Source organism: Equus asinus, chromosome 25 (assembly GCF_041296235.1).
Source record: "Equus asinus isolate D_3611 breed Donkey chromosome 25, EquAss-T2T_v2, whole genome shotgun sequence".
Taxonomy (NCBI): domain Eukaryota; kingdom Metazoa; phylum Chordata; class Mammalia; order Perissodactyla; family Equidae; genus Equus; species Equus asinus.
In genome coordinates, this window is record NC_091814.1 from 16066578 (window position 1) to 16091935 (window position 25358).

The 25358-nt window shown below is 47.0% G+C and overlaps 1 protein-coding gene across 2 annotated transcripts in view; it reads left to right on the forward strand.

Moving 5' to 3' along the window:
- The first annotated feature begins 2355 nt into the window (after window positions 1-2355).
- The window catches only part of INTS3 (integrator complex subunit 3), a 37092-nt gene continuing 14089 nt past the window's right edge, over window positions 2356-25358 (forward strand). Inside the window, exons 1-10 of one of the 2 annotated variants that reach the window (XM_014864948.3) lie at window positions 2356-3142; window positions 10477-10560; window positions 11352-11435; window positions 16437-16550; window positions 16738-16822; window positions 18165-18231; window positions 20552-20696; window positions 21634-21763; window positions 23056-23153; window positions 24723-24914. In XM_014864948.3, the coding sequence (XP_014720434.1) occupies window positions 2999-3142; window positions 10477-10560; window positions 11352-11435; window positions 16437-16550; window positions 16738-16822; window positions 18165-18231; window positions 20552-20696; window positions 21634-21763; window positions 23056-23153; window positions 24723-24914 (1143 nt within the window). In that variant the 5' untranslated portion in view covers window positions 2356-2998. Of the gene's footprint in view, window positions 3143-10476; window positions 10561-11351; window positions 11436-16436; window positions 16551-16737; window positions 16823-18164; window positions 18232-20551; window positions 20697-21633; window positions 21764-23055; window positions 23154-24722; window positions 24915-25358 lie in introns of those variants that run through there. The other variant, XM_070497040.1, reaches the window with a different exon arrangement.

Consider the following 25358-nt stretch of genomic DNA (forward strand, 5'->3'; position numbering starts at 1 on the left):
GGGCACTAATCCCATCATGAGGGCAGTACCCTCAAGACCTCATTTAAACCTAATTACCTTCCAATAGCCCCATCTCCAAATACCATCACATTGGAGGTTAGGGCTTCAACATATAAATTTTAGGGGACACGATTCAGTCCTACATTTCTGAATTCCTACATTTCCTAAACCACAAGACCTGAGAAAATTATTAAACCTCTCTGTGCCTCAGTTTTGTCATCTGTAAAATGGGGTGGGGGAGATAATACTACTTAAATCCAGGTGTAAATGCATTAAAAATATGAAGTATTTGGAATGTTGCCCAGCATGTAGCAAGCTCTTGACAAATGTAAGCTGTCATTTTATTAATATGTATGTAAGAAGAACTAGAATTTATCTTCTGACCAAATTATAAGCTATTGGAGAAAGGGGAGCTATGCTTTCCCACTGAAATACTTTTTGTTGTCAGATTTTTTTTTTCTCTGCTGGGGAAGATTCGCCCTGAGCTAACATCTGTTGCCAATCTTCCTCCTTTTGTTTTTTTCCTCCCCAAAGCCCCAGTACACAGTTGTGTATTCTAGTTGCAAGTCCTTCCAATGCTTCTGTGTGAGCCGCTGCCACAGCATGGCTACTGACAGTCGAGTGGTGTGGTCCCAGGTCCTGAACCTGGGCCGCCAAAGCAAAGTGTGCTCAAAGCTGGCTCAAGTCAAGAAGTTTTAAAGAAGCACTACATTTACTTGGTGCTTCGTTAAAAAACCACCACAGCATATACAGAAAAATGTGTTTCTCTCCTACTGCATCACCCAGTCCTCCAGTCTCCTACCCAGAGACAACAAATATTACAGGGGTTTTGTGTATGCTTCCAGAGATAGGCTCTGTATTTACAAATATATATATTCCCCAAGTTCCCACTCTTAGAAACCCACACACAAATAGAAGTATAAATATACAGTGTTCTAAACCTTACTTTTCTTTTTTCACCTAATACATCTTTGTGATCCCACTGACCCACAGTAATGTTATTGTAATGACTTCAGTTTGTATTCTTCAGTGGCGAATGCAGTGCTTTGCACCTAGAAGGAATCCAAAGCATACTCAATAGAAATACAGACTTTCAGAGCTGGAAGGGTATTTAGAGACCAGCCAGTCCATCTCTTATTTTACAGGTAGGATAATTTGCAGGAAGTCAAAATGACTTGCCTAAGGTCTTACAGCTAATATATATAATAAAGGAATGAATGAGAGTCAACTTAAGGGACCACTCACATCATTTCAATAAAAGTGTAAATGTAGTTGAAATGTTAAGACAGTACAAGTGTAGAAATAAAGAGGATCCCTGTACATTAGTGATAACTAATATCTGGACAGTGTTTTCCAGTTTAAAAAGTGATCTCATACGCGATAGTTCTTATAATCTTCTCAAAGCAGACAGGTAGCCCTTGTCTCCATTTTACAGCAAGTATAACAGGCAGGAACATGGACTTTTTAAAAGTAGGTATTAAAAATAGAGAAATTTAATCTGTCTTTGGATCTAAGTAGAAGCACTGTAAAGTGCCCCTGAAAAAAATGGACCATGGTATTGAGAAGCACAGATGGGGAACCAGGAAGTAGAAATGGACTCATGCAATCAAGGTTACACTGTGCTTAGAATAGATCACAACATTCCTCACCGGGTTATGGGCAAGAGTAAGACTTTAATGTCATGGGTCAGTCCCAGATACTCAAAACAAAGATGAAGATGGTTCCGTGGTTTAGTAAATTTTTGCAAGAGATACTGCTGGCACGATTCTAATGATTTGGTTTGCACAAGTGGGTCCATGCACTTTGTGTGTGTGTGTGTGTGTGTGCAATGTCCGAATGTTAACTGCACTTGTGTGAGCGCATACACTTGCTGATGTGATGCACTCTCAGCTCTGGAAGGTGCCTCCATACTATCTGATGGCGTTTGCTCTAGGACTGCTTAAAGGTTAAGGCTCTGCTCCCTCGCCCTGCACTGCTAATTTGCAACTAGGCTTCGGGTTTCCCAAAGCCACCGAGAGACAGTGCCCCGCTTCCCGTACCCACCCAAGCTCCAGAAGGAGGGAGGAAAGTAGGGCGGAGGCCAGTGCCGCGCATGCGCTCAGTGCACGCAAGCGCAGCCTCCTCTTCCTCATCACCTCGCACTCCCACCCCACCTCCGGGAAGTCATCCCGTCCCGCCCCCCTGGGGAAAAGGAGGGATACGATTGGGCATTCCGGTTGTCTATCAGATCAGTCTCTCTTCTGCTCAATACCATTGGCAGCCGGGGAAAAGGCCAGCCGGTCGCCGTCGGCCTACTCCTTCGAGACTCAGCGCCACCGCGGAAGCCACTATTGGCGGAGGCCAGGGACCGCGACTGCTCACTTCCGGCGCAGGCCTCCACGATTCCTCCCCCGCCCTCGCCGTCGCCCTCAGCCTTCCCACCCCCCGCCCTTCCACCATGGCCGCCTCTGTGTGGTGTAGGGAGAAGCTGGTCCTCCGTGTGCTCCTATAGCGCTTACTGCCTCACCCTCACCCCCTGGGGGCCGGATCCAAAGGAACCTCGCTCCCCAACCCTTGGGGCACCAGCCAGAAAGATTTCCTGCCCCCTACTTCAGGGGCAGGTCTCCTCTTTCTCCCACCTCCTGAAGCAGAAACTTAGGGTTTTCCCTGCTTCTCTTAGGGTCAGAAGCCAGAAAGGGCTCCCCTTCCACTTCTGCAGGGGCAGAAGCCTCTCCTGCCCTTCCCACAGGGGCGCAGACCCTCACCGCAGCATACTTAGGAGCTAACGGCTTTTCCTCAGCACTGCCACTCCAGAGGCAGGACCAGGGCCGTCCGCCTTCGCCTCCTCCACAGCAGCGGCCTTTCCGAGAGGAGGGAGGAGTGGAGAGGCCAGCGACCCTTGCCCTCCCCTCCCCCACTTGTCCCTCTTGCCCCCAGTCCCTGGCAGCCCAGAGTTCCTCATTTCTAGGATTTCCCACCCATCCACTCCCTGGCCTTTTCCCGTCTCCTGGCTGCAGCCATGGAGTTACAGAAGGGAAAGGGGGCAGCAGCAACAGCTGCTTCGGGAGCAGCGGGAGGTGGAGGAGGAGCGGGAGCAGGAGCCCCAGGAGGGGGGAGGCTGCTACTTTCAACCAGTTTGGATGCCAAGGATGAGTTAGAGGAGGTAGGTGTGGGGGGTGGGAAAGGGAGTTAAGAAATCGGGTTGAGGAGGGATACTGGAGCGGATACGGGGTGGGGGTGGGGGAGGAGGCCTTCAAGTTTTTCTAAGGCAGCACAAACACTGCTCCAGACTTCCTGCTCCTGAAGGAAGGAGTGTGGGCCAACTTCCTGGACAGGTTGTCATAGCAACCGCAGCCACTAGTATGAAAATGGGTGGGGGGGTGTTGATGAGGAAGGGATACAGCATCCAGGTCTACGAATTTATTTTTGACATTCCTTTCCATGTAGGGCCACAGCTATTCGTAATATTTATCGTGTTCCAGACTTAGGTCATATATTGAGGTGAGAAGTAATGTGTGTGTGTGTGTAGGTGTCTCAGGAGCTGATAGGAGCTTGCAGCAGACCTTGAACCCTCCTATTAGATAGTATTGACTTTGTGTAGACACAGTCAATTGCCAGTGATGTTACCTGGGCATTCAGAATGAGTGAAGACTTAAGGAAAAGTGAGTAGTGTTTAGTTAGGTAGCATCAACTACAGCAGTGGGGTGAGGAGCTGAGTGGGACCTAGGGAACTCTCCTTCAGAACCAGATAGTACACACACCAAGGAGAGAACACATAGATAGGAGAGCAGGTAGAGTGAGGCGACGTGGTGCACCTGGATGGGAATTTTAGACTACATGATAGTTGACCCTCCCCTCCCCAACTTGTTCCTTTTGCCCTGTCCCTGACAGCCCGGAGTGGATTGCGTACTGTATCCCTTTCCACTGCTACACATGAAGAGACACACTTAGGAATATGAGACCCAGAACTGGGCCATGATTGCTGAACTGTTTGGAAGACCCAATACATTCAACTTGGTGGTTATCCAGGGACAGGATGAGTAAATTAACAGGCTGTGGCTCTTCACTGGCCATTTCCCTGCTTCTAACTTTGTCACTGCCCTTTATCAGATATTAGAGGGTGGGCAGGCAAGTAGGTGGAATTCATGGTTTAGATTTGAAGAAATGTTAGTTCAGATACAAGATGCTGGAACAGATATGCAGAAATAAACTTTGTGCATCAAGAGGTGGCTGGATAGCAACTTTGAGGATTAGCCATCAGCAAATGTCTGCTCACAGACTGGCTTCCCATCATGCCTCGATCCCATAATTCTATGTGTATTTGGATAAATCAAAGTTTGTTTTCTGCTGTTGTTTTTTGTCAGCTAAAGTAGATATAATTAGGAACATAAACAGTGCTTCTAAAAATAATGTATTCCCAAAACAAATAGGAATGACTTTAGGATCGCCTGGCAATTTGAATTATCCACTTTTTTAGAAATGGCCACTGTCATTGTCAAAGTATTTATTGAGCTCTGTGTTCTAGTACTGGAGCTCTAGAATTGTAGAAAGAAAATAGTCGTCTGCCTTTGATCCCTGCACCAGTTTGGGGTGAGGGGAAAAGATCCCACGGGTTGGATGAAAGTCTGTTTATTCCTCACCCTGATTGCTAGAGGGGTCATCCTGCCTCTGCTCTCCTTTGCACCACAGAGTAGGACAGCATCCTGTTGTTCTGAGCAGTGACGTGTTTGCTAATAAACGAAGTGATATGGCTGGAGGGGACCACAAAAGAGAGGAAGCATTTATTTTCTTGCTTTTTTGAACTGTCTGAGAGTGAACTTTAAACTGTTTCCAGGGAGAAGGGCAAGGGAGGGTCTCTTTTTTTCCTGATATCCTTCGTGGTGTAGATGTTTTCCAGCATGTCTCCGGCTCCCTCCTCTCCTTCTTTGCCCTTTGTCCTTTGCATTTGAATTTTCCAGCACGTTTTCTTGCCGCTCAGTTTTTAACCCCATGTGTACGTGTGGTTCCCACTAGACCAGAGTGTCTCTGAGGGCAAGACTTATTGGCTTCTTCCTCTGGGTCTCCCCACAGATCTCTGCACACAGAAGTAATCAAAACCTGGTGTTGACTGACTGACCTCTGCTTGTTCTGGCTTGGTGATTTTCCAACACAGGCCTCCCTATTGCCCAGGAACACGGAGGTAGCTTCCTGACCATATAGTATATGCTTACTGTGTGCTGAATCTGATAGGAAAATAGGGACTAGGGAGAGAGAGCCAAGATGTGCCTTCTAGAGCTTATCATCTAACCACTGAGTTAACACACCCACAGGGAAGGTTAAGAAGGAAAAAACGAGGTAGTGTAGTGATGAGACAGGGGTCATTGTAGCTGGGCGTGGTGAGGAAAGGCCCTTTAGAGGCCTGGAGGAGGAAGCACTGGTGAACAGCATCCTAGGCAGACTAGGACTTTGGTACCCGAGGGAGCATTTGTTGTATCCTTTCTTCTCCTTGGCCCTGTTCCTGTCTTTGAAGGGGAAATTCTTGCCCATCCCCATCCCGATTTGGGGAATGAGATAAAAATAGTGCCAGGGATTGGAGACATGTAGAACATGTAGCTTCTAGTCTCACAAGCCTTTCCAGCTCCTGGTCATTCCTCTGCTGAGAAGAGCCCGGTCCACCTTGAAGTCAGGCTGACTGCAGGTGCTGTGGCCCCAACAAGTCATAACTTCCTCCTGAGCTGTGGACAGGTCTCACGGTATCATTTGGTTAGGGCTCTGTCCCCTCCTGGTTTTCTCCAAGGAATAATTGATATCCTATCTGTGAGGAAGCTCCAGGGACTGGGCTTTGAGTCATCTCTAATTTTTTTCTTTAAATATTTTTTTATTTTTCCTTTTTATTTTTCCTATTTACTTTTTTTTTAAATATATTTCTTTTTTTTTTTTAAAGATTTTATTTTTTCCTTTTTCTCCTCCCGGTACATAGTTGTGTATTCTTTGTTGTGGGTCCTTCTAGTTGTGGCATGTGGGACGCTGCCTCAACGTGGTCTGATGAGCAGTGCCATGTCCGCGCCCAGGATTCGAACCAACGAAACACTGGGCCGCCTGCAGCGGAGCACGCGAACTTAACAACTCAGCCACGGGGCCAGCCCCTGTATATTTACTTTTTTACTTGTGGGTCCTTCTAGTTGTGGCATGTGGGACGCCACCTCAGCATGGCCTGGTGAGCGGTGCCATGTCCATGCCCAGGATTCAAACCGGCAAAACCCTGGGCTGCCGAAGCAGAATGCGCGAACTTAACCACTTGGCCACAGGGCTGGCCCCTAATTTTTTTTCTTTAAATCTTCTTTTCACATACAAGTGACTCTGGTTGCAGAATACTTAGAACCCAGCTTGTTCAGTAATTCTTTATTAATGTGGGTCCTTGGGGATTTCGTAGATTAGATCACATCTTCTTTTTCCGAAGATGGTGAATCCTTCTTCAAGGCCACTGGCTTCCCATAAGGGGGCAGTATTTAATATGCACTTTTTATCAGACTGTTCACCTGGCTGAAGGAGGGGAAACAGGTTAGGGCATCCCTCTGACTTCAGTCTCCAGCTTCAGGTATATACTGGCAAACTGGAAGGCCTTCCTCGCTGCTCTGCCCCGTCTCCATCTACTGCTGCTGTCATGGAAACCATGGTCAGGTAGTCCTGCTACTAGAAAAATTAATTCAGGAGCTCCTAGAGATGGTAAATATTTACTCAGCTCTCCGAAGTGCTGTCGTGGAGGGCTTACTCTGAACAGAGCCATTCTGCCAGCAATTGCTGGCAACTGCACATAGGATTCCATCTGTACTAGGGGCCTCTGGAGACGGGGAAGGGGGTACTACTGCTTGATTGCAGGGATTTGGCCTCCTTTGAGGGGATGTGGCCCTCTGTCACCCTGAATGATTTGTACTTAGTTCTCCCATCCATGTTTGGAAAAGTAATTTCTGTAGTTTGGGAAGAGCAGCATCTTTTATATATACTCTTGTTGCCTCGAAAGGACTCGCCTTCACACTTCTTTCTTCATTGCTTTTGTCCACGCATCCAAATTCTGGACTCTCCCGCTTTCTACATCCTTAGCTGGGCCTCCCTGTTCCAGGAGGCCACTTTTCTTCTTGACTGGGCAGTGACCCATAGAACTGCCTCAGGCCTCTGAGTGAAGTTTAGAATATCGAGGAGGGGTCTAGAGAGACCTGGGTCAGTCCAAAGTCTCTGTGTGTCTCATCACAGCTGGAGACTCGGCCAGCCCACAGGACTGTGAATCCAGCTTTTGCAGGAGCATCTTGGTGCAGGTCCGTCAGTCAGGCTTCCTCCCCTCTCCCCTACCCTTTCCTCTTCTCTCCTAGAAGGCGGAAGTTTACAAAGGGTTAAGTAGGAGAGGAAGCTTTTCAGCCTGGTCAGGGACTTATCTGTGTCCTGGCCTGTAGGAGGAGGGGTCAGTTCAGGAATCTTTGAGGACATGCCCTTGGAAGTAGTGGCAGGGCGTCTGGTCCTCATAGGTTTCGTTGTGCAGTTGCTGGGCTTCCTCACAAATGGAATAGATCCTTTCATCTGAGACTGGGTGCTCACGTATGTTATCTCATTTAATCCTCAGAGCAACCTTGTGTTATAGACTTTATGTCTGTTTTTCAGATGAGAAAACCAGGGTTTAGAGAGCCTAAGTAACTCACCCAGGATTAACCTGAGGCAGCAAGTGGTGGAGGGATCCCTCTGTACAGTGCTCGTCAGTTTGCTCATCAGCGGGCTGCCGTTGGACTTCTCTTGTATCGCTGTTGATTCCGCAGAGATCCCCTCCTTTGAGTAGGAGGCAATATCTAGAGTTTTAGGATGTTGTGCTGCTGCTTGTTCGCCATCTCCCTCTACTCTGAAACTGCTTGTTAACCTAGGCTGGGTAAGCAGGTCTGTCCCTGTCCTGTCCCTGTGTCCGTCCGTCGTCTGTCCCCCCGCTCCCCAGCTCCCAGCAAGAACAGTCTAGACCTAGCATCTGGGGGAACTGATCCTCTAGTCATTGATAACTATCTTGGATGGTGGGGGATAAAATTTAAAAAGAGAAAATCCAACCTGAGGTTTTTCTTCCCCTCCCCTTGTCATACAGGAGCTGCGCTAGGTAGTGATGGATTCCAGAGCTTGTGGGCGAGGTGGGTTGTGAGAGTCACAGCTCAGCTTTCCTGTGATCTCACAGCTCCTTGTCACAAGTACGCAGGTGCTCTTCATTAAGGCTGAGCATACTGCTCTGACCTGATTTGGGGGGCAGTCAGACCTGATGTGGGCCTGTGGGTCTATTTTAGGTTGAAGTTTTGTAGCTATGGGGGCTCCTTACCTTCACACGCAGCTCTACCCTGTGCTACCCTATACTCTTAGACGGGGTGGTCGTAGACAGCCTTAGGACGATGGTTAAGGGAGAAGCGTGATTCTCTCGTTCCTAGACCTCTCCACTTGTCCTTGTTTGTCAGTTCCTTGCAATGCTGCTGTGGAACCAGTTCTCAGCAGGGTGTTCTGGGATGACCTCTAGGATCTCGGGGAAGTAAAATTACCTGCCTTTGTCCCTGTTGTGCCGACATCATCATGAGTGGGAATTGGGAAGCAGTTTTCCTTAAACGGTTCTTGGGTTAATTCTCAAGATAAAGTTTGATAACGGTGGTGGTGATAATGGAGAGGCTCACTGACTTAACGTGAAATACATTTTAGCGATATTCTCTCAGTATTTAGGAGTAAATACTGCTTCGCAGCAGGGGCTAGTGACTGAGACCTCCTTGGGATGTTGCGCATGTGCCGTGTTAGAGGTGGCCTTGAAATCACAGTGGCTGATGGATGGGCTTTAATGCAGCCATCCCCACCTGTATTTGACTAGAGACCCTTGCAGGTGTTAGTTTGGCGTTTTGTTCTCCATTAGTCCTTTTCTTTCCTCACACTCATTTTTTTAAGTTTAATTTTAGGGGGATACATTTCAAACATGAAAAAGTAGAAGAGTATACTTCCCCTGGAGCCATCACTCTGCTTCAGTACTTACCAGTACATGGCAGTCTTGTTCTCTCTCCCCACTCTCCTTTGGATCCTTTTGAAGCAAATCCAAGATATATCATCTCCTCTGTAGATACTTCATATATTTGTCCATGAGAGAAGGGCTTTTTTTAAAACATAGCCACAATATCATACCTAAAAATATTACCAGTAACTCCTTAATGTAATAAAATATTTGTTGTTCAAATTGATGATCTCATAAATTCTTCTAATTGGTTTGTTCAAATCAGTTATCAAACAAGGGCCACATATTGCATTCAGTTGATGTATCTCTTTGATTTCTTAATAACTTTTTATTTTAAAATAATTTCAAGCTTAGAGAAAAATTATAATACATAGGGCTCTCATATACTCATCACCCAGATTCACCAATTATTAACATTTGCCACATTTGCTTTGTCATTCTCCCTCTAGATACATACTGTTATTTTAACCTTTTGAGAGTAAGTTGCAGCCATGATGCCAGTTAAGATTTAAATACTTGAGTGTGTATTTTCTAAGAACAAGGATCTTCTGTTACATAATCACTGTTCTGTTACCAAGATTGGAACACTTAACATCAATATGTTACTATTATTTATAGTACCTATTCACATTTTACCACTTGTTCCTATCACGTCCATTATAGCAGTCCAGGATCACATATTGCATTTGGGTTTATTGTTCTTAATTCTTTAATCTGAAACAGATTCTTCGTCTATCTTTGTCTTTCATGATCTTAAACACTTTTGACAGGCCAGTTATTTTGTAGAATCTCTTTTAATTTGGATTGTCCGAAATTTCTTCATGATTAGACTGAGATTATTCATTTTTGGCAAAGAAAAAAACCCATAGAAATGATGTTATAGCCTTTTCTGGGCACCATATCAGAGGCAGGTAGTCTCAGGTGTCAGTTTGTCTCATTATTAGAGATACTAACTTTGATCGCTTGGTTAAGGTAGTATCCTCAAGGATTTCCTGCAGTTAGTACTTTTGCTTCATAATTAATAAGTATTTTGAAGCTACGTAAATATCTTCTTTCTTGTGAAAGTTTCACCTCTGGTTTTAGTATCCACTGATGATATTTACCTGAATCAATTTTTCCTCTCATCATTCCTTCTGCATTTACTAGTTGGCATTCCACTGCAAGGAAGAACTTTCCCTTCTCCTTTATTTGTTATGTCTATATCCATCAGTGCAGACTCATGGATTCTTATCTTATTCGATGGGTTATAATCTTAAGCCTCTTTTAATACATGGTTTGCCCCTCCCTGCTTTCTATCCTTGCAAATTATATGTTAAAGAAAGCAAGTCACTTGTCCTGGTTTCCACATTCTGGATTTTGCTGATTATATCCACCTAGTGACTTGACTTGTAAACTGGTGGTTAGATCTAGAGGCATGATGAGGGTTAAATTTTTTAAAAACTTTTTTGAGGCCAGAAATCCTTCATTGGTGGTGTGTGACTTGGCCTGAATTTTTTCTCACCCCTTCACAGAGGTTGGAAAGATGTATGAGCATTGTGACTTCGATGACTACGGGTGTCTCAGAGAGAGAGGCCAATGACGCCCTCAACGCCTACGTGAGTATATGCGCTCCCCATATCCATTTCTGCTGCCTTGACAGCTTTGAGACATGATCAAAAAGGTAGAAAGACATAAGTGGCTAGGAATCAGGGGACTGAAGTTAATGTCTTGACTCTCTGAACCAGGCTTCCCAGCTCCTCTCTCTCTTACTGTGGGAATCCGTCTCTTGGGGCCTTAGCCATCTTTAAATAACTTTAAAAAATCACTCAGTTCTATAGTGACTTTTTCTTTGCACATCATTCTCACATATTGGATCTTTTATGTTTCCTAATCAATCTGGGAGACTGAGAGGATTTTAAATAGTTAGACGTGTAAAGGACTTAAAGTAATTCCTAGCACATAGTGAATGTTCAGTAAGTATTTCCTATTTATTATTAGTATATTATTCTTACAATGTCTTCACCTTACAAATATCAGAGGTTCAACGATTTGCCCAAGGTCTTGACTTGTAGGTGTGCTTGTGACTCCATGAATGACTGTTTGCAGCTCCCTCTCTACTGAAGGCTGGTAAAAGTGGTGGAGTAGAATTTCTGTTCCCATTTTAAACACTATATTCTGCTTCTGTCCTGCATGAAGCCTTGGAGAAAACAATAAGGGTCCGTCCTTTCCCTCCACCTCTCTCCTAAAACAGATGCTTCATCACTTGTAGGAGAAGGAAATCGTCAGATTTAAGATTTGGTGATTCTCCTTTGCAGGTTACTCAGGAGTCCCAAGTTTTCTGGGGGAAACTGCTCGAGAGCTTTCCTCCTGTGAGTGACACCTAGTCTTTTCCTTCCTCGTATCCCAGGTGTGCAAAGGCCCCCCGCAGCATGAGGAAATCTGTCTGGGCCTCTTCACCCTTGTCCTCACTGAACCTGCCCAAGCCCAGAAGGTAAGACTCCCTGCTCTAGACCCACCAACTTCTCAGATACGATGCGGGACTGTGGTGAAACTTATGGTTTAACTGGCATGGTACCAGACCCTTTGACCAGAGCTGCGTCACCTTGTTCTCCAAATACAGGTACAACTCCCTTTCCACTCTCAGTGAACTCATCATTCTCTGACTTACGTCCTTTCTCTGTCTCTAGATTCTGAAGCAAAAGGCAAAAAAAAAGGCAGTTGTGAAAGTGAAAAGCATTTAGAGTTTTAAATTTTAGATTTACAAGTGAAGGCTGAAAGACTTGGAATTTAATCCAGAAAAGAGAAGAGAACAACTGTGACCAAGCCCGTTGAGAGTTCTTTTCCAGAAGAGCGGGACCAGTAGTTTGCAGGTTCTATCAGTGGCAGGTGAATGGAAAGCAGGCTTAACGGGGCAGCAAGTAGGTTTCAGTTAGACAGCTTAATGTGAGCTGACTGATGCGGCCATAATGTGGTGGCTAAGAGAGCACTGGGGCACGCTGGCCTCAGACTTCCTCTGGAAAACTGTGAAAACTGTCTGGAGTTCTTCACAATCGGGAGAGCCTCCTTTGTGTGGAGTGAGCTAAGTGGAGTCCTTCCTTGAGGTGAGGGGCTGGGCAGGATGATCTCTTCACATACTGTTCTTTCTGTAATAAAGTAGCAAAGTTGTCTTTTGCCTCTAGATGCTCCTTTTCCTGCAATTCTGTGTCTTTTGTCTTGGCATGATGGTTTAGAAGTATATGTCTGACATTAACCCTGTGACACTAACAGAGAAGAGCCCGCTGTAGGGGAATTCAGTATTCTCCTTGGCCCTTCCTTAAACAAGGGGAGTATGGATGGAAACAAACATGCTCTGTGCCCAGCATTGTGTTAGCCTCTATCTGGACAAGATCTCATTTAATCCTCTCAAAAAGCCCTATGAGGCTGGTGATTTCGTCCTCTCCCCCACAACTGCTCCCAGTTTACCTGTTAGGTAACTGGAGGTCAGAGACATTGTTGTTTATTCAAGGAAATCCAGAGGAAAATCATTCCCAGGGACAAGGACAGGATGCCCATGGTCCCCTGGCATAGCTTGGGAAAGGATTTATGGGCATGGCAACCTGACGTGTTTGTAGTCCTCTGATGCCAGCTGGAGTAGGGTCTGAGGTGAGGGTGGGTGGTGGGGCAGTAAGTATTCACAAGTCCTTGGTTTCCCAGGCCAATTTCTGGGCTGGGGCCTTGTTGAGTTAAATTGCCATTTCATCTTCCTACTGAATTTGTCATCAAGATCCTTGAAGACAAATGAATGTCTCCAATTTGGTGGTTTTAAACAGTGATATGCTCCAGTCCAGCCCCTCTATTTTAAAGAAATTGTTGGCAAGGATAGGGGTGAAAGGGTTGGGGTTAAAGTTTAATTTTCTCTTGTGTGGGTTTTTCTAAATACAGTTTGTGTCGTTTAGTCATCTCAGTGCATCTTGTGCGCTAGGTTTTTTTTGGTTTTTTTAAAGATTTTATTTTTCCTTTTTCTCCCCAAAGCTCCCCAGTACATAGTTATATGTTTTAGTTGTGGGTGCTTCTAGTTGTGGCACGTGGGACGCCGCCTCAGCGTGGCCTGATAAGCAGTGCCATGTCTGCGCCCAGGATTCAAACTGGCAAAACACTGGGCAGCCAAAGCGTAGTGCACGAACTTAACCACTCGGCCACAGGGTCGGCCCCTAGTTTTTTTATTTGTTTGTTTCAGGTAGAATCTGAATCAGCTGGGGTGAATTAGTAAACCTCAGTGAAGGGGCAAGGTGTATGTGGTATTTCTAGCTCTTTGCCTGGCCTGGCAGTGAGAGGCCACAGGGCTCTGCATTATAAATGCTATGTCATGAATTTGGCCATCCAGACACGGCAAGGGACTAGGCACCTTGTCTTCTTTTTGCCCTATGAGAGCCCCATGAGGGAGGCCCAGGCCCTCGCCCTGGGTCTCATAGCTAGTCAACAGTTCCAGCAGGATTATGCTCACATGCTAAAGATTTCCAAATAAGTCCCCTACCTGGGAGCCTCCTCGGCAGACAGGCCCCCAGGTCAGGCCTCTTCACACAAAGTGGGTGGAGGCAGGGAATTAGGAGGACACAGATTAGGCAAGTGAGGAACCATCAGGTGGTGACTCATTCGGAGACCTTGAGCCAGGTCAGGGCATGGTGGAAGAATTAGTGATGTATCTCTGGTAGTGCTTTGATCCCTCTCCCTAAAGGGGTGATTATCTTGTGAAATACTTCTGTCCTACGGGAGTTGTGGGCGGGAGTTACTGATGAGGGCTGATCCTAATGTATTGTTTTAGGCTTCAGCTTAAAACAGGGGGAGTGTTTTCTAAGGGTTTACTTGGGGTTAATTCTGTCTCTGGAACAGAAACCTCAGGATCTTTTGCAGGTTTGGCTGTTCCTGCATCTTCACAGGCCAAGAGATGGGAGGTGGGTATGGTGGAGAAGGTGGTAGTGGAAACTGAGTCCTGAACATGTTAGAAACCTGCTCTGGCAAAGCATGAGCTGAGGCGCCCCTGTCAGTGCTGTCAGGCAGGTCCAGAGAGTTAGGGCCAGCTCTCTGGGACTTCTTAGTGGGCGGAACTAGTGTGAATTGAACAGGTGGACAGAAGAACTCAGATAAGGAAAAAGTAGGTCAGGGATTGGTGGAGAGTGGAATATGCATGGGGTGACTTTCATTCCAGTTATACTTTCTTGACTTGCATCTGCCTACTCAGCAACTCTTACGTTTATATCCTTTGATTTTGTTTATTTCCTGTTTGGTGTCTGAATGAAATAGCTGGGAGCAGGCCTGGCTGGGGGACTGGTGAGGTGGGAGGCTAAGTTGGAAGCCTTAGCCTCTGTGTAGGCTCCAGCAGTCAGCAGATAAAGGGAATAGGAAAGGGTCTGACATCACTGCCCAAGGTCTCTCTTCATCAAGAAGTTATGGATCCAGGCCCTGGCAGTACTTGGTCCATGTGCTTTTCTCAGCAGGCAGCTCCAGAAAGAAAGTTGGGGCTGTGAGAGCCCAGGCTGGAATATCATTCCTTCTAACACGGTCAGGGCAGACGTGCTGCCTCAGCACCATGCCATCACCTCTCCTTTCTTTCGAGACTCTGCTTCTCTTCTCTGTTCCCCACAGAGTTTTTTTTCTCCTCATCCACTTATGTTCCAAGCCAGTCAGCAAACTGGCACAGAGGTTGGTGAGACAATTGACAGCATCAGAAATATGACACTCCTGTACCCAGCTGCCATGTGTTACCAGCAGTTGTGGTTGATAAGGTCCCAGATGGAGCACAGAATTAGGCAGATGGTCTCTGCTTTCCTGAGAGACCCTGTCTGGCCTGAGACACTTGTCCTCCTTCCCTGTCCTGGGTCTAGGGTCCACATTTCTGGGAATTCTGCTTTCCTTTGAACAGACAGGGCTCCTCTCTGGTGAGTAGTATCTCTCTCTTTGGCCTGGCATAGATTTTCCTTCTGCCTCTGCCTCCCTCATCCTCTTTGCCTGTTCTGTGACTCACAACTCCGGGGCAAGCTGCACGGCCAATATTTGCTGACCAGCATGTTGGCAGCAGTTTGCTGGGTCCCCTTGCTTGTACTTTTGATCTCCCAGCCCTCCCCCCAGATGGATTCAGAGGATAGTCACATGTTCCTGTGGGTATGAAAAGTTTGTGGTAAATGGGGGAATCTCTAAGTGTTGATATTTTCATCAAATCAGTAGGTTTGATTTAAGGATAATAGAGGCAAGAGCAAGTAACAATAGCTGGTCTCTTAGAAGTCCCTAGTCACACCAAGGCCAGGAAGCAGCTGGTCTTCAGGAATACTTCTCTTTTGAGTGGTGAAGATGAAAGAATTTGGAAATGTAGTGGTCTCAAAGCCACCGTAGTCTCCTCCCTCCATGCCCAGCAGCCTCTTCTCCTTTTCGTGATTTCTGACGTTGGTGTAGAGCATGGAATCTAGAATTAGACTACCTGGTCTTGAATCCTGGTTCTTCCTCTTATTTCTAATGTCACCTGGGGCAAATTAATTTGACGTCTGTATGCCTGTTTTCTCATCTGTAAAAACAGAGAAAATAATAAATAGTACCTATTTCAAAGGGTTGTTAGGTGAATCAGATGCAATAATATGTATAATATAAAGTTTGTGAATAGTACCAATGCTTGTTAGCTCTTATAATCGCTATTATTGTTGATGCCACCCCTGCTACTGGTCTTCTGAGGTCATGGGATGCTATTTACCTAATTTTTACCATTTGTGCTGAGACCTTGACAGCACAGAACTCAGCAGCCTAAGGAGGTCGCTAGTGAGGTCTGGTCTCTCTAGAGAGACAGATGAGGAAAGCTCTGGAGGGAGGGAAGCAAGAACTCTCAGGAAATTGGCATGCCTTCCCTCACTTTCCCCAGGGTTGGGTATGCTTAGGGACCCCTCCTTTTTTAATACTTGGCGGAAGCAAAGGGCAGCCCAGAGAAAAGAAGAAACATGTTTAGTTAAGGAAGTTCAGTTTGATTCTGCTCTTTCTTTCTGGGGTCCTGGTCCCTGGATCCTTATCCCTTAATACTCCTAGCCCTTTGCTTCATCTGGCTGGGCCGATACAGGTCTAAAAACCTCTTTGAGATCCTTTCTGGCCTATTCAACCAAATCCATTCTGCAGTGACCTTTTACTGGCAGATGAAAAGCAGATGGCCTCCACCTGGCTTTGCTCAGCTTATGGCATCAAACAGTGTGACACTTCCTAAGAAGGGAGTTGGGGAGACAGGGAGCCTGTCTTAGCAGGCTTTTCTGCCTTATTAGAGAGTAGCTCAGTCCCTTTTCCCTACCTTGTGTGACAGAGCAAAAGATAGGTTTGGGATAGAGGAGCCCTATGGAAGGAGAGCATCCACTCACGTCCCATTGGTGGTGTTTAGGTTGAAGAGGCTGGGGGCGGGGAGGGGGCCGGGCAGGGGACCCGCTATGGGTGGGGTTAAGAGCCTCTCCTCAGCTTGCTGGCTGCTCACAAACCTTACCTTTCACAGTGTTACCGGGACTTGGCTCTGGTGAGTCGTGACGGCATGAATATTGTCCTGAGTAAAATCAACCAGATCCTTATGGAGAAGTACTTGAAGTTGCAGGATACCTGCCGTACTCAGGTAAGGCCAGAAAGGAAAGAGATTCAGCTCAAAGACGTAGCAGAGGATGGATCCTCTCCTAAGGGGAAGGGAAGGAGGAATTGACACACCTCTGCCTTTGTACACCTAAATTGTAATGTGATCAGATTAGCCCCTTTCTCAAATTCACAGGCCCTTCTCTTCATCTGTCTTTTCCTCTCTCCTTTAGTTGGTGTGGTTGGTACGGGAACTAGTGAAGAGTGGGGTTCTGGGAGCCGATGGTGTTTGCATGACATTCATGAAGCAGATTGCTGGTGAGTTTGATGGCAAGAGCATAAAGAAGAAAGGAGAGGAGCCCAGAGACTAAATCCAGGCAATGGAGAATGGTTAAGTGCCTGAGGGACTCTTTCCTTCTGATACAGGCGTCTTCTGACCACCTAAGTTGCAGAAAGAAATTGAAAAATCACAGGGGGCCTTTTGGAGCAATAAGTCTTGCCTCATTTTCCTTCCTGCCAAACTCGGGGCCTGACGTAGAATAGTTGGCCTATTTTAGCCAGTCCTCACTCTGGGGTTTTGTGGCGTGTTTGATCAAGAAGGATGTGGAAGGAATGGGGAGAAAAGTGAGGGCAAATAATTTGTTCCCATCACATTATGTTTTCAGAAACCCAGACATCTTCCCTGGCTCCACCCCCATGTTCTGAACACTTTCTCCCTAATAATTATGATATCTGATTGGGGCCAGTTTGAGGGACAAACTATGTCACAGAACAGACCCTGACATTTAGGTTTATTATCTTCTTGGCATCGGTGACATCTGTCTGAGCCACTGAATATCCAAGAGGCCTTCCCATGCTACCTCTTCTACTCCCAAGATCGCGTGTGTTTGTTTAAAATTGACCCTGCCTTTCTATCTCACCATTGCGCATTGGTTCTTTGCTTCCTCTTCAGGATTTTATGGAACACTGATGCTCCTGTTTTGATGTGTATAAACCTTAATCTCTGTGATGTGTGACTATGTGCACATTGAATTTTCAAATTAGGACCTAGAACAAGGCATCACGTTGTTGTGCTGGCTATTTTTATCCACTCTCCTGGCACTTTCTTCCCTGTTTGGCACTGCCAGTCCCCACCTCTCATTCTGAGACTTTGTTCTGGCATTGCTGCATGTTAATTCTGCCGCAGGAAGTTTCGTAGCAAGCACAGAAGACTGTGATACCTGGAAACAGGAAACCCTTGGCCTGTCATGAAGCTGACACAGGATTTGGGACATCCAGATGCTGGACTGCAGCTGTTACTAGGCACCTGTCCCTCTCAGACCCTATCTGAGATACCATCCTTTCTTTCCAACTGTGGGCTTTTCATGTCTCCTTCCAGACGTGCCCTTTCCAGGGTCAGAATATTCCCTCGCCAAACCCCAATCTGTGGAAAAGGAGCAGCTCTGGTTTCTGGAGAAATCCCTTCCCTTCCCTTTCCTTCTTTCTGGAGGCAAAGAGGGAAACTTTAAAGCCTGACAAGGCGGTTTTTCCTGCACTCAGAACATCAGTGATGGGATAGCAGTTAAGGATGGACCAGCAAGTTGGGTGAAGAAGTGTATTGGATTAGCTGTCACTAATCATAGCCATTCTGATTCTCTCTTTTCTCCCCCTTTGAAATCAGGTGGGGATGTTACAGCAAAAAATATCTGGTTGGCAGAGAGTGTTCTGGATATCCTGACGGAGCAGAGGTAGAGTCCACCGTGAAGGGTGGGGCAAGAGCCAGATACGGCCATGATGGGTGCATGTGTGGGAAATGGGCATGGAAGGATTGTGAGAAAGCTCTTAGGGGACCGAGAACACCTTCGGTAAGAAAGGATGAGGTAAGGGAGGGAGAGGCAAGTGTGCTGGTGACAAGTGAAAGAATTAATGCCATGGTTTGGCCCAAGGGATGAAGGAGTGGGAAAGAAGGTCTTTACTAAAATATCTCAGAGCCCAGGAAAAACCAGTTTCATCTGATAAGGGTTTATTTTTGATCCAGACCGCCTTGGAATGTTTATCTTTGGGGGGTGGTGGGGGAGAATGAGCTCAGCAGAGTGGAACCAGCCAACTACCCAGGCCTGGCAGGTACCCCTTTTCTCCCTTACAAGCCTCTCCATCCAACCCATACTCTCCTTTTGAAGTGGCGGGGGGAATGGTGGGAGTGAAGAGGTGATCCAGATCAGTGAATCCTGCTGGAGTTTGCCTAGAGGGCTTGGAGGTCCAGTGGTAGAAAGGGCATAAGGGGAGCATATTGGGCTTTCTGGTTGATGCTTTCCCTTCCCCATCAAAGTAAAGGACCAGAAATTTTATGAGAGCTGTTTCATAGCTGAACTTGTTTGGGGGTGAGGGTTTCCCCTTGGTCCTGTGGCCTCAGTCTTCCTATTGATTGATTTCAGAGGCTGTTTCTGGGTAAGGATGCCATGGTGGTCAGTGATTGAGAGAGCTCATAGTACCCATTATTTCCTACACTGTAGGAGGATGGACCTCCTCCCTTATTCACACTTGTGAACGGGGTTGCTGTGTTCTGCGCTGTGCCCAAGCTTAAGCTGTGCCAGGTCTGCTGTGCAGTGCCACCTAGTGCCCTTGGCATGGATGTGCAGCTGGAGGCACTTCTTTCATTATTGGTACCATTGCACAGCGCACGAGATCCTAGCAGTTTCTCACTGGGTCTCTGCTTCTCTTAGGTCTCTCTGCCTGGCTAGTATCCTGGGTTGGAGGGTCTCACCTTCTTCTCTCTTTCTCTTCGTTATTCCATCCCAGGATTCAGATACGTTCGTCACCTCTGCTAGCAATCATCCTAAAAAGTGATTTTTCTCATTTTGTTCCTGGTGTCAGATACCTCCTGTTCTCAATACCCTAAAGCTGAATTTCCCTCATTTGGGCAACTAGAGCACAGTCTCTGTACAGCTGTCAGATAGCTGCCCTACCTTTTCAACTGCCCTACAAAAAATTCACATCTTGTGGTGCGAGTGAGTCCCTAGAAGTTTAAAACTTCCACACCCTCCCTCTCACTCCCTTCCAAGTGTTTTTAGGGCTGTGGAATTAAAAGGTAGCAGGTTGGGGAGGGGGACCCTCCCCAGTGTCCTTGGCTGCTGCTTTCATTCTGTGAAAGGAAAAGGCCAGAGTCTCTTAATTAGATGGCTGGAGCGCTTTTCCGGAATCAGGATGTTGCCTGGTTGGATTAATTAAATTCCCCATCTTCTTCCTCTGGTTCCCTGCCTTCCAGCAGGGGTGCCAAAGCCTTTACAGGCTGCTTGCTTGGGGGAGACAGCTCCCTAGTTTTGACGCTCTGAGACAGCCTTGGAGTTCATGAAGTCTCCGCACTGTGTCTTCCTACCCCTTTTAAAGCAACAGGGAACGCACAATTCTTTCATTGCCCCCTTTTCCCCAGGGAAATTCTAAAACTCCTGGGAAATGGGCTTTGCCATCCAAAATCACATTCTTTTCAGATTGTGATTTAGGGTAAATGACTCATTGTCTGGGAGTGGGATCAGTGGCCCCAGAGAGAGCCAGGGGAAGGTTTGTGGCATGGTGGGCTGCTAATGACAAGTGTGATGGAAGGGCTAGCACAGTGTGTTCTAAAACCTCCAGGTCCCTGAAAGGCTTGTGGTAATCCCCAGAGGTCCTTGGACATTTTAAGAACTACTGATTTAAGGACACCTCCAAAACTTTTTTCCCCATAGTCTGAGATGGGCAGAACCTATGGTTTATCCCTGTCTCTAGTCCCTCACACAGTGCAAAATAATTTTACTGGAAGCTAAGCAGTTACTTGGTAAAGAGACACTGCTTTCACCCAGTACTTATCTTCACTGGGCACTTGGTAGAGTGGTAGGAAGTTGTTCCTCCCTTAGCCAGTTGATGGTCTCAGACAGATACTGACAGCAGGAGCGAGCAGTCAAGGAACCAGAGAACCTAGTCCCCGTGCTAATTATCAGACATTCCTGAGGCGTGGGAGCCAAGCTTGGGGGGCATTGGGAGAGTGACGAGGTCTAGACAGAGTCCAGGTGCCAGTGTCTTCCTTCCCTGCAGGGAATGGGTACTCAAGAGCAGCATCCTCATTGCCATGGCTGTTTACACATACCTCCGCCTCATCGTCGACCACCATGGAACCGCCCAGCTCCAGGCCCTGCGGCAGAAGGAAGTGGACTTTTGCATCTCACTGCTTCGGGAACGGGTGAGGACAAGAACAGTATGGGGAAGTGAAACCCAGGATGGAACACCTCTATAGGTATTGCGAGGTGACATAGGCCAGAGGTCTTGTTTTGGAAAGATGGAGGTGGTTCAAAGTCTGGTGGTTTTTCGTCATTCTAAGACAGATGAGGTTAGAGAGTGGGGGAATCAGTGTGGATAGCCCAAGTTGCTAGAAATGCTGCCTGTTATGCTAGCATCCTAGGGTCAGCTTCATGGACACTGCTACACCACAGGCACAAGCTGTGCTTGTGTGCCCTCTGTTAAGTCATCCTTCCCACCTGCCCGCTTGGGTAACTGCCGTGGTCAAGTGGGGTTGTGAATTGTCCACGCTCAGATCTCCCAAGAGAGATCCTAGAGCTCTGCTCTCTAATGCAGTAGCCACTGGCCACAGGTGGCAATATAAATATTCATTAAAATTAGATAAAATTTTAAAATTGAGTTTCTTAGTTGAATTGGCCACATTTCAGGTGCTGGTTAGCTAGATGTGCCTCCTGGGTATCCTTTTGGACAGCACAGGTAGAGATCATATCCACTCTCACAGAATGTTCTCTTGGACTGAATGAGTTTTGGGGTAAGGTGTCTGGGACTCAACTTGTCAGTCCTCTCCTTTTGGATCTTGGTCTCCCTTAACCTGGGTCAAAACAATGCTGGGAGGAGAGGGGTGTAGGTTAATGTGAAAGCCAGCAGGGCTTCCGCAGTTTCCAGTAAACTCTCATCCTTGATATCAGTCCCCAGTTTCCAGCTCTCTTCCCCTGAGCAGTTAGGAGCCAACCCCTTGGTTCCAGAAGAAATAATATAGTCCCTTCGACCCTCTTTCCTTCCCTTTCTAGAACGTGTTGTTCCTTTGTCCTCCCTGTAGCAGGTAAACAATCCATGTTTTTCTTCTTTCCTGTCCTCCCCGCACCGCCCCCCCCATCAAGTTCATGGAATGTTTGATGATTGGCCGGGACCTTGTGAGACTACTTCAGAATGTTGCCAGGATACCAGAATTTGAACTGCTTTGGAAAGATATTATCCATAACCCTCAGGCCTTAAGTCCTCAGTTCACAGGTAAGTAAGGCTGGGTCTCCTGTGCTTGAGAGGTGGAAGGTCAGTGTATGTACTGCTAAGTCAAGAGGGCAGAGGTTGGTGGGTCAGAGGCTGTGGCAGTCAGGTGGAGGAAGACTGGGACAGGGCAGGCCTGGATGTGGGAATGGCAGAGGTACAGAGCAATTCGTGTGGTTCCCAGACGGCCCGTACTTGGCAGACTCAAGCTGTCATTACTGCTATGAGAAAGTGAGATAGAGAACTGTGGTCCTCCTCCTCTCCCGGCAGCTCCTTGGCTCAGGAGGTGAGCTGATGACCAGTGTCCAGCTTCACTGAGTCCAGCAGGGCAGTCAGAGGTCAGCTTGTGAGACTGAGTCAGCAGAGGGGCTGGAATGAGTCCTGCAAGAGAAGGCTCCTCCCCAGAGCAGTCTTGCCTTTGAATTCCAAGGACCCAGCTTGGCCAAAATCCTCTGTGGGGGAGGGAAGAGTCTGTGTGCCTCCCTGTGACAAGGTCCTTTTCATATGGCTCCCCTTGCCAGGGTTCTGCTTATGGTTTGAGCAATAACTGTACAGCTTTGCTCCCCACCCCACCTCCAGCATGCGTGTGTGTGTGCGTACACAGCAGGAAAGCGGTAGTCTAGGACCTAGGAAGTCAGGAGAGAAGAGAGGGAAGTCCTGGTTCTGCCCTATCTTGTACTGCTCTTATATTGAACATGTATTGTGTTGTTTTGAGTGCCTGCTGTGTGCTAGGCACATGTATGTTAACTCATTTAATCCTCAGGACACCCCTGTAAGATGGCTATTTTACTTTCCATATTTACAGATAAAGAAAATGAGGTTCAAGGAGATTAAGTAATTTGCCCAAGGCCACACAGCTAGTAAGTGTCAGAGGCAGGATTTGGATCCAGGTCTGTCTGACTGCAGAGCTCGTGCTTATGCCACAACACCACATTGACCCCAGGACCCAGTGATGGGGCCCCCAGGAGCAGGAAGAGAGCCTAGGGTTGTCCACATTTTCCCCTTAACTTTCCCACATGTTGCCAGCTAGAATGATGTGAGTAGGGGACTCTGGATGGCCAGCAGGAGAAGAGGATGAATATATCTGGGTCCTGGGGACGGTGGTTGGTTGGAGCAGAACATACAGGATGCTGGCTAGAACCCCCACTTGTTCCTATGCTCAACCTCTCTGGGTCTTAGAATTCCCCATGAGCAAGACCACTGGCCATCAGTCCCCTGGCCCAGGTTCCCCACCTGCCTTCCATTCCTTCTGGTCCTTAGGCTTCTCTCTTTTTTCTTCCCTTCCACACTTGGTTCAGGTATCCTGCAGCTTCTTCAGTCAAGAACATCCCGAAAATTCCTAGCATGTCGTCTAACCCCAGACATGGAGACTAAGCTCCTCTTCATGACATCCCGGGTAAGCTAAGCTATTGCAGCAGGAGGAGAAGTTGCAGGCACTGGCTGGGCTGCTTCTTCCAGCCCAGAGATCTGTTTCCATTGAGTACTGACTGGTGGAGTGGCAGTCAAGTGGTGCCCCCATCTCCCTGGCATTGGGCATGATGGTGCTAAGAACTGGGAATGCGGTGTTGAATAAGAAAGATGCAGTTTGAACTCTTGTGAAGCTTTCAGTCTATCTAAAGCAATCATTAAACCAATAATTGTGTGCAAATGTAATTTCAAATGTGAAATGCGTTATTAAAGATTAGAGTGAGAGTGTTCATTCTGGGAAACTCTCAGGAAGAGAGCTATGGCCTTTTGGTTTCTAAACATGGCTGAATTATGAAAGAATTGCTTGAGGAGCATGTCAAAAATACATCTTCCTGGGGCCCGGCCCGGTGGCATAGCTGTTAAGTTCGCACGCTCTGCTTCAGTGGCCTGGGGTTGGCAGGTAGAGGCAAAAGTAGAGGACGATTGGCACAGATGTTAGCTCAGCAGCAATCTTCCTCAAGCAAAAAGAGGAAGATTGGCAACAGATCTTAGCTCAGGGCCTATCTTCCTAACAAAAAAAAACCCAAAACTTCCTGGATCCCACTCTCCCAGAGAATCTGATGAATCTGTATTTTTAACAGACTTTCCCGGTAACAACTCCTCTGCAGCCAGCCCGGAGTTAGGGAACCACTGCTCTAGCCAACTTTCAGTTTCCTCAGTCATCTAGGAGAACTGTCTAGATCAGTGCTGTCCCATGTGGTAGCCACTAGCCATGTGTTGCAATTTAAATTCGTTAAAATTAAGTAAAATTAAAAATTCAGTACCTCAGTTGGAGTAGCTATATTTTAAGTGCTTAGTGGCCACCATTGTTGCAGAAAGTTTTATTGGACAGTGTTGGCCTAGATGTATCTCTTTTTTTTTTTTTTTTTTTTAACGTTTCTGCTGTCTGTCTTGCTTGAATGTGGGGAATAGAAGAGGAAAACCAGATCTTTCCCCTTATTTAGTGTTGCTGTTTGCAACCACTTAGAGTCTGTTTGGGGAAGGACTTGCTGCAAGGAGGTTTGGAATCTCTGTACCTTGGATAATGATCCTGTCAGGTCATTCAACATCAGAGAGCTGTCAGTCAGTGCTGAGTGGGGAACAGCCTTAGCCCTTGTTCTCGAGGAACATTCCTTGCTGTTCATAAGTGGCTCAGGAAAAGAAGAAAAGATTATGCTTAGGACTAGAGATTCAGTGACCAACACCGGAGTGAGGAGCCAAAACTGGACTGCAGTTGCAGTTGGGGGTAAATGTGACATCAGGTTGGTGACAAGAATGCATGTACCACTGGCACGAGAGGTAAGCTAGGAAGATTTTCGGCATTTTTTTAAATTAAGGAAGATTTAATTCAGGACGTCTTCCCAAAGGAGGGGAGACTTGAGAAGACAGTATGAGTTAAGGAATAAATGTGGGAAGAAATTGAGGTCTAGGTTGAATGGTTGAGTGGTGCTCATTTTCCTCTGTCCAGAGACCCTGCCCTTCCTTCCAGGTTTCTCTTTCCAATGTCCCCTTCCCCCAGGTGCGGTTTGGTCAACAAAAACGATACCAGGATTGGTTCCAGCGCCAGTACCTGTCAACTCCAGACAGTCAGTCTCTGCGCTGTGACCTCATTCGCTACATCTGTGGGGTTGTCCACCCTTCTAATGAAGTGCTGAGTTCAGACATCTTGCCCCGCTGGGCCATCATTGGCTGGCTCCTGACAACGTGCACGGTGAGGGGCTGGGCCAGAGGGTAGAGGCTGTTGGATGGTGAAGGGTCCCTCTGCCCTCGTCTTCCCCATATTTCCCTACTTCTTCCCAATTGTCTGGGCCACCTGCCCCTGAAAGGTCCTTCTTTCTCTCCCTCTCCCGAGTGTCGGCCCTGTCCCTCTGCCTTCGTGTCTCTGGGTTACGTACACTCGTTAGTTCCCATCTGGGTTTGGGTTGAACAGGTTCATCTCTGCCTTTACTCCTGCTCCCCCAGCCTGGATTTCTGAGGCGCCCCTATCTTTCCTTTTAGCTTCCAGAAACCACATGTGGTTATTCCTCTGAATCGTTCCTTTCTCAGATTCTGGACTTGTGTTCCTTAGACCCTGACTTTCATGCCTTTTGGCGGCAGCTTAGGACACTTCCCTTCTCTAAACGTAGTGCATCCACAGTGCACCCATTTCCTTCCC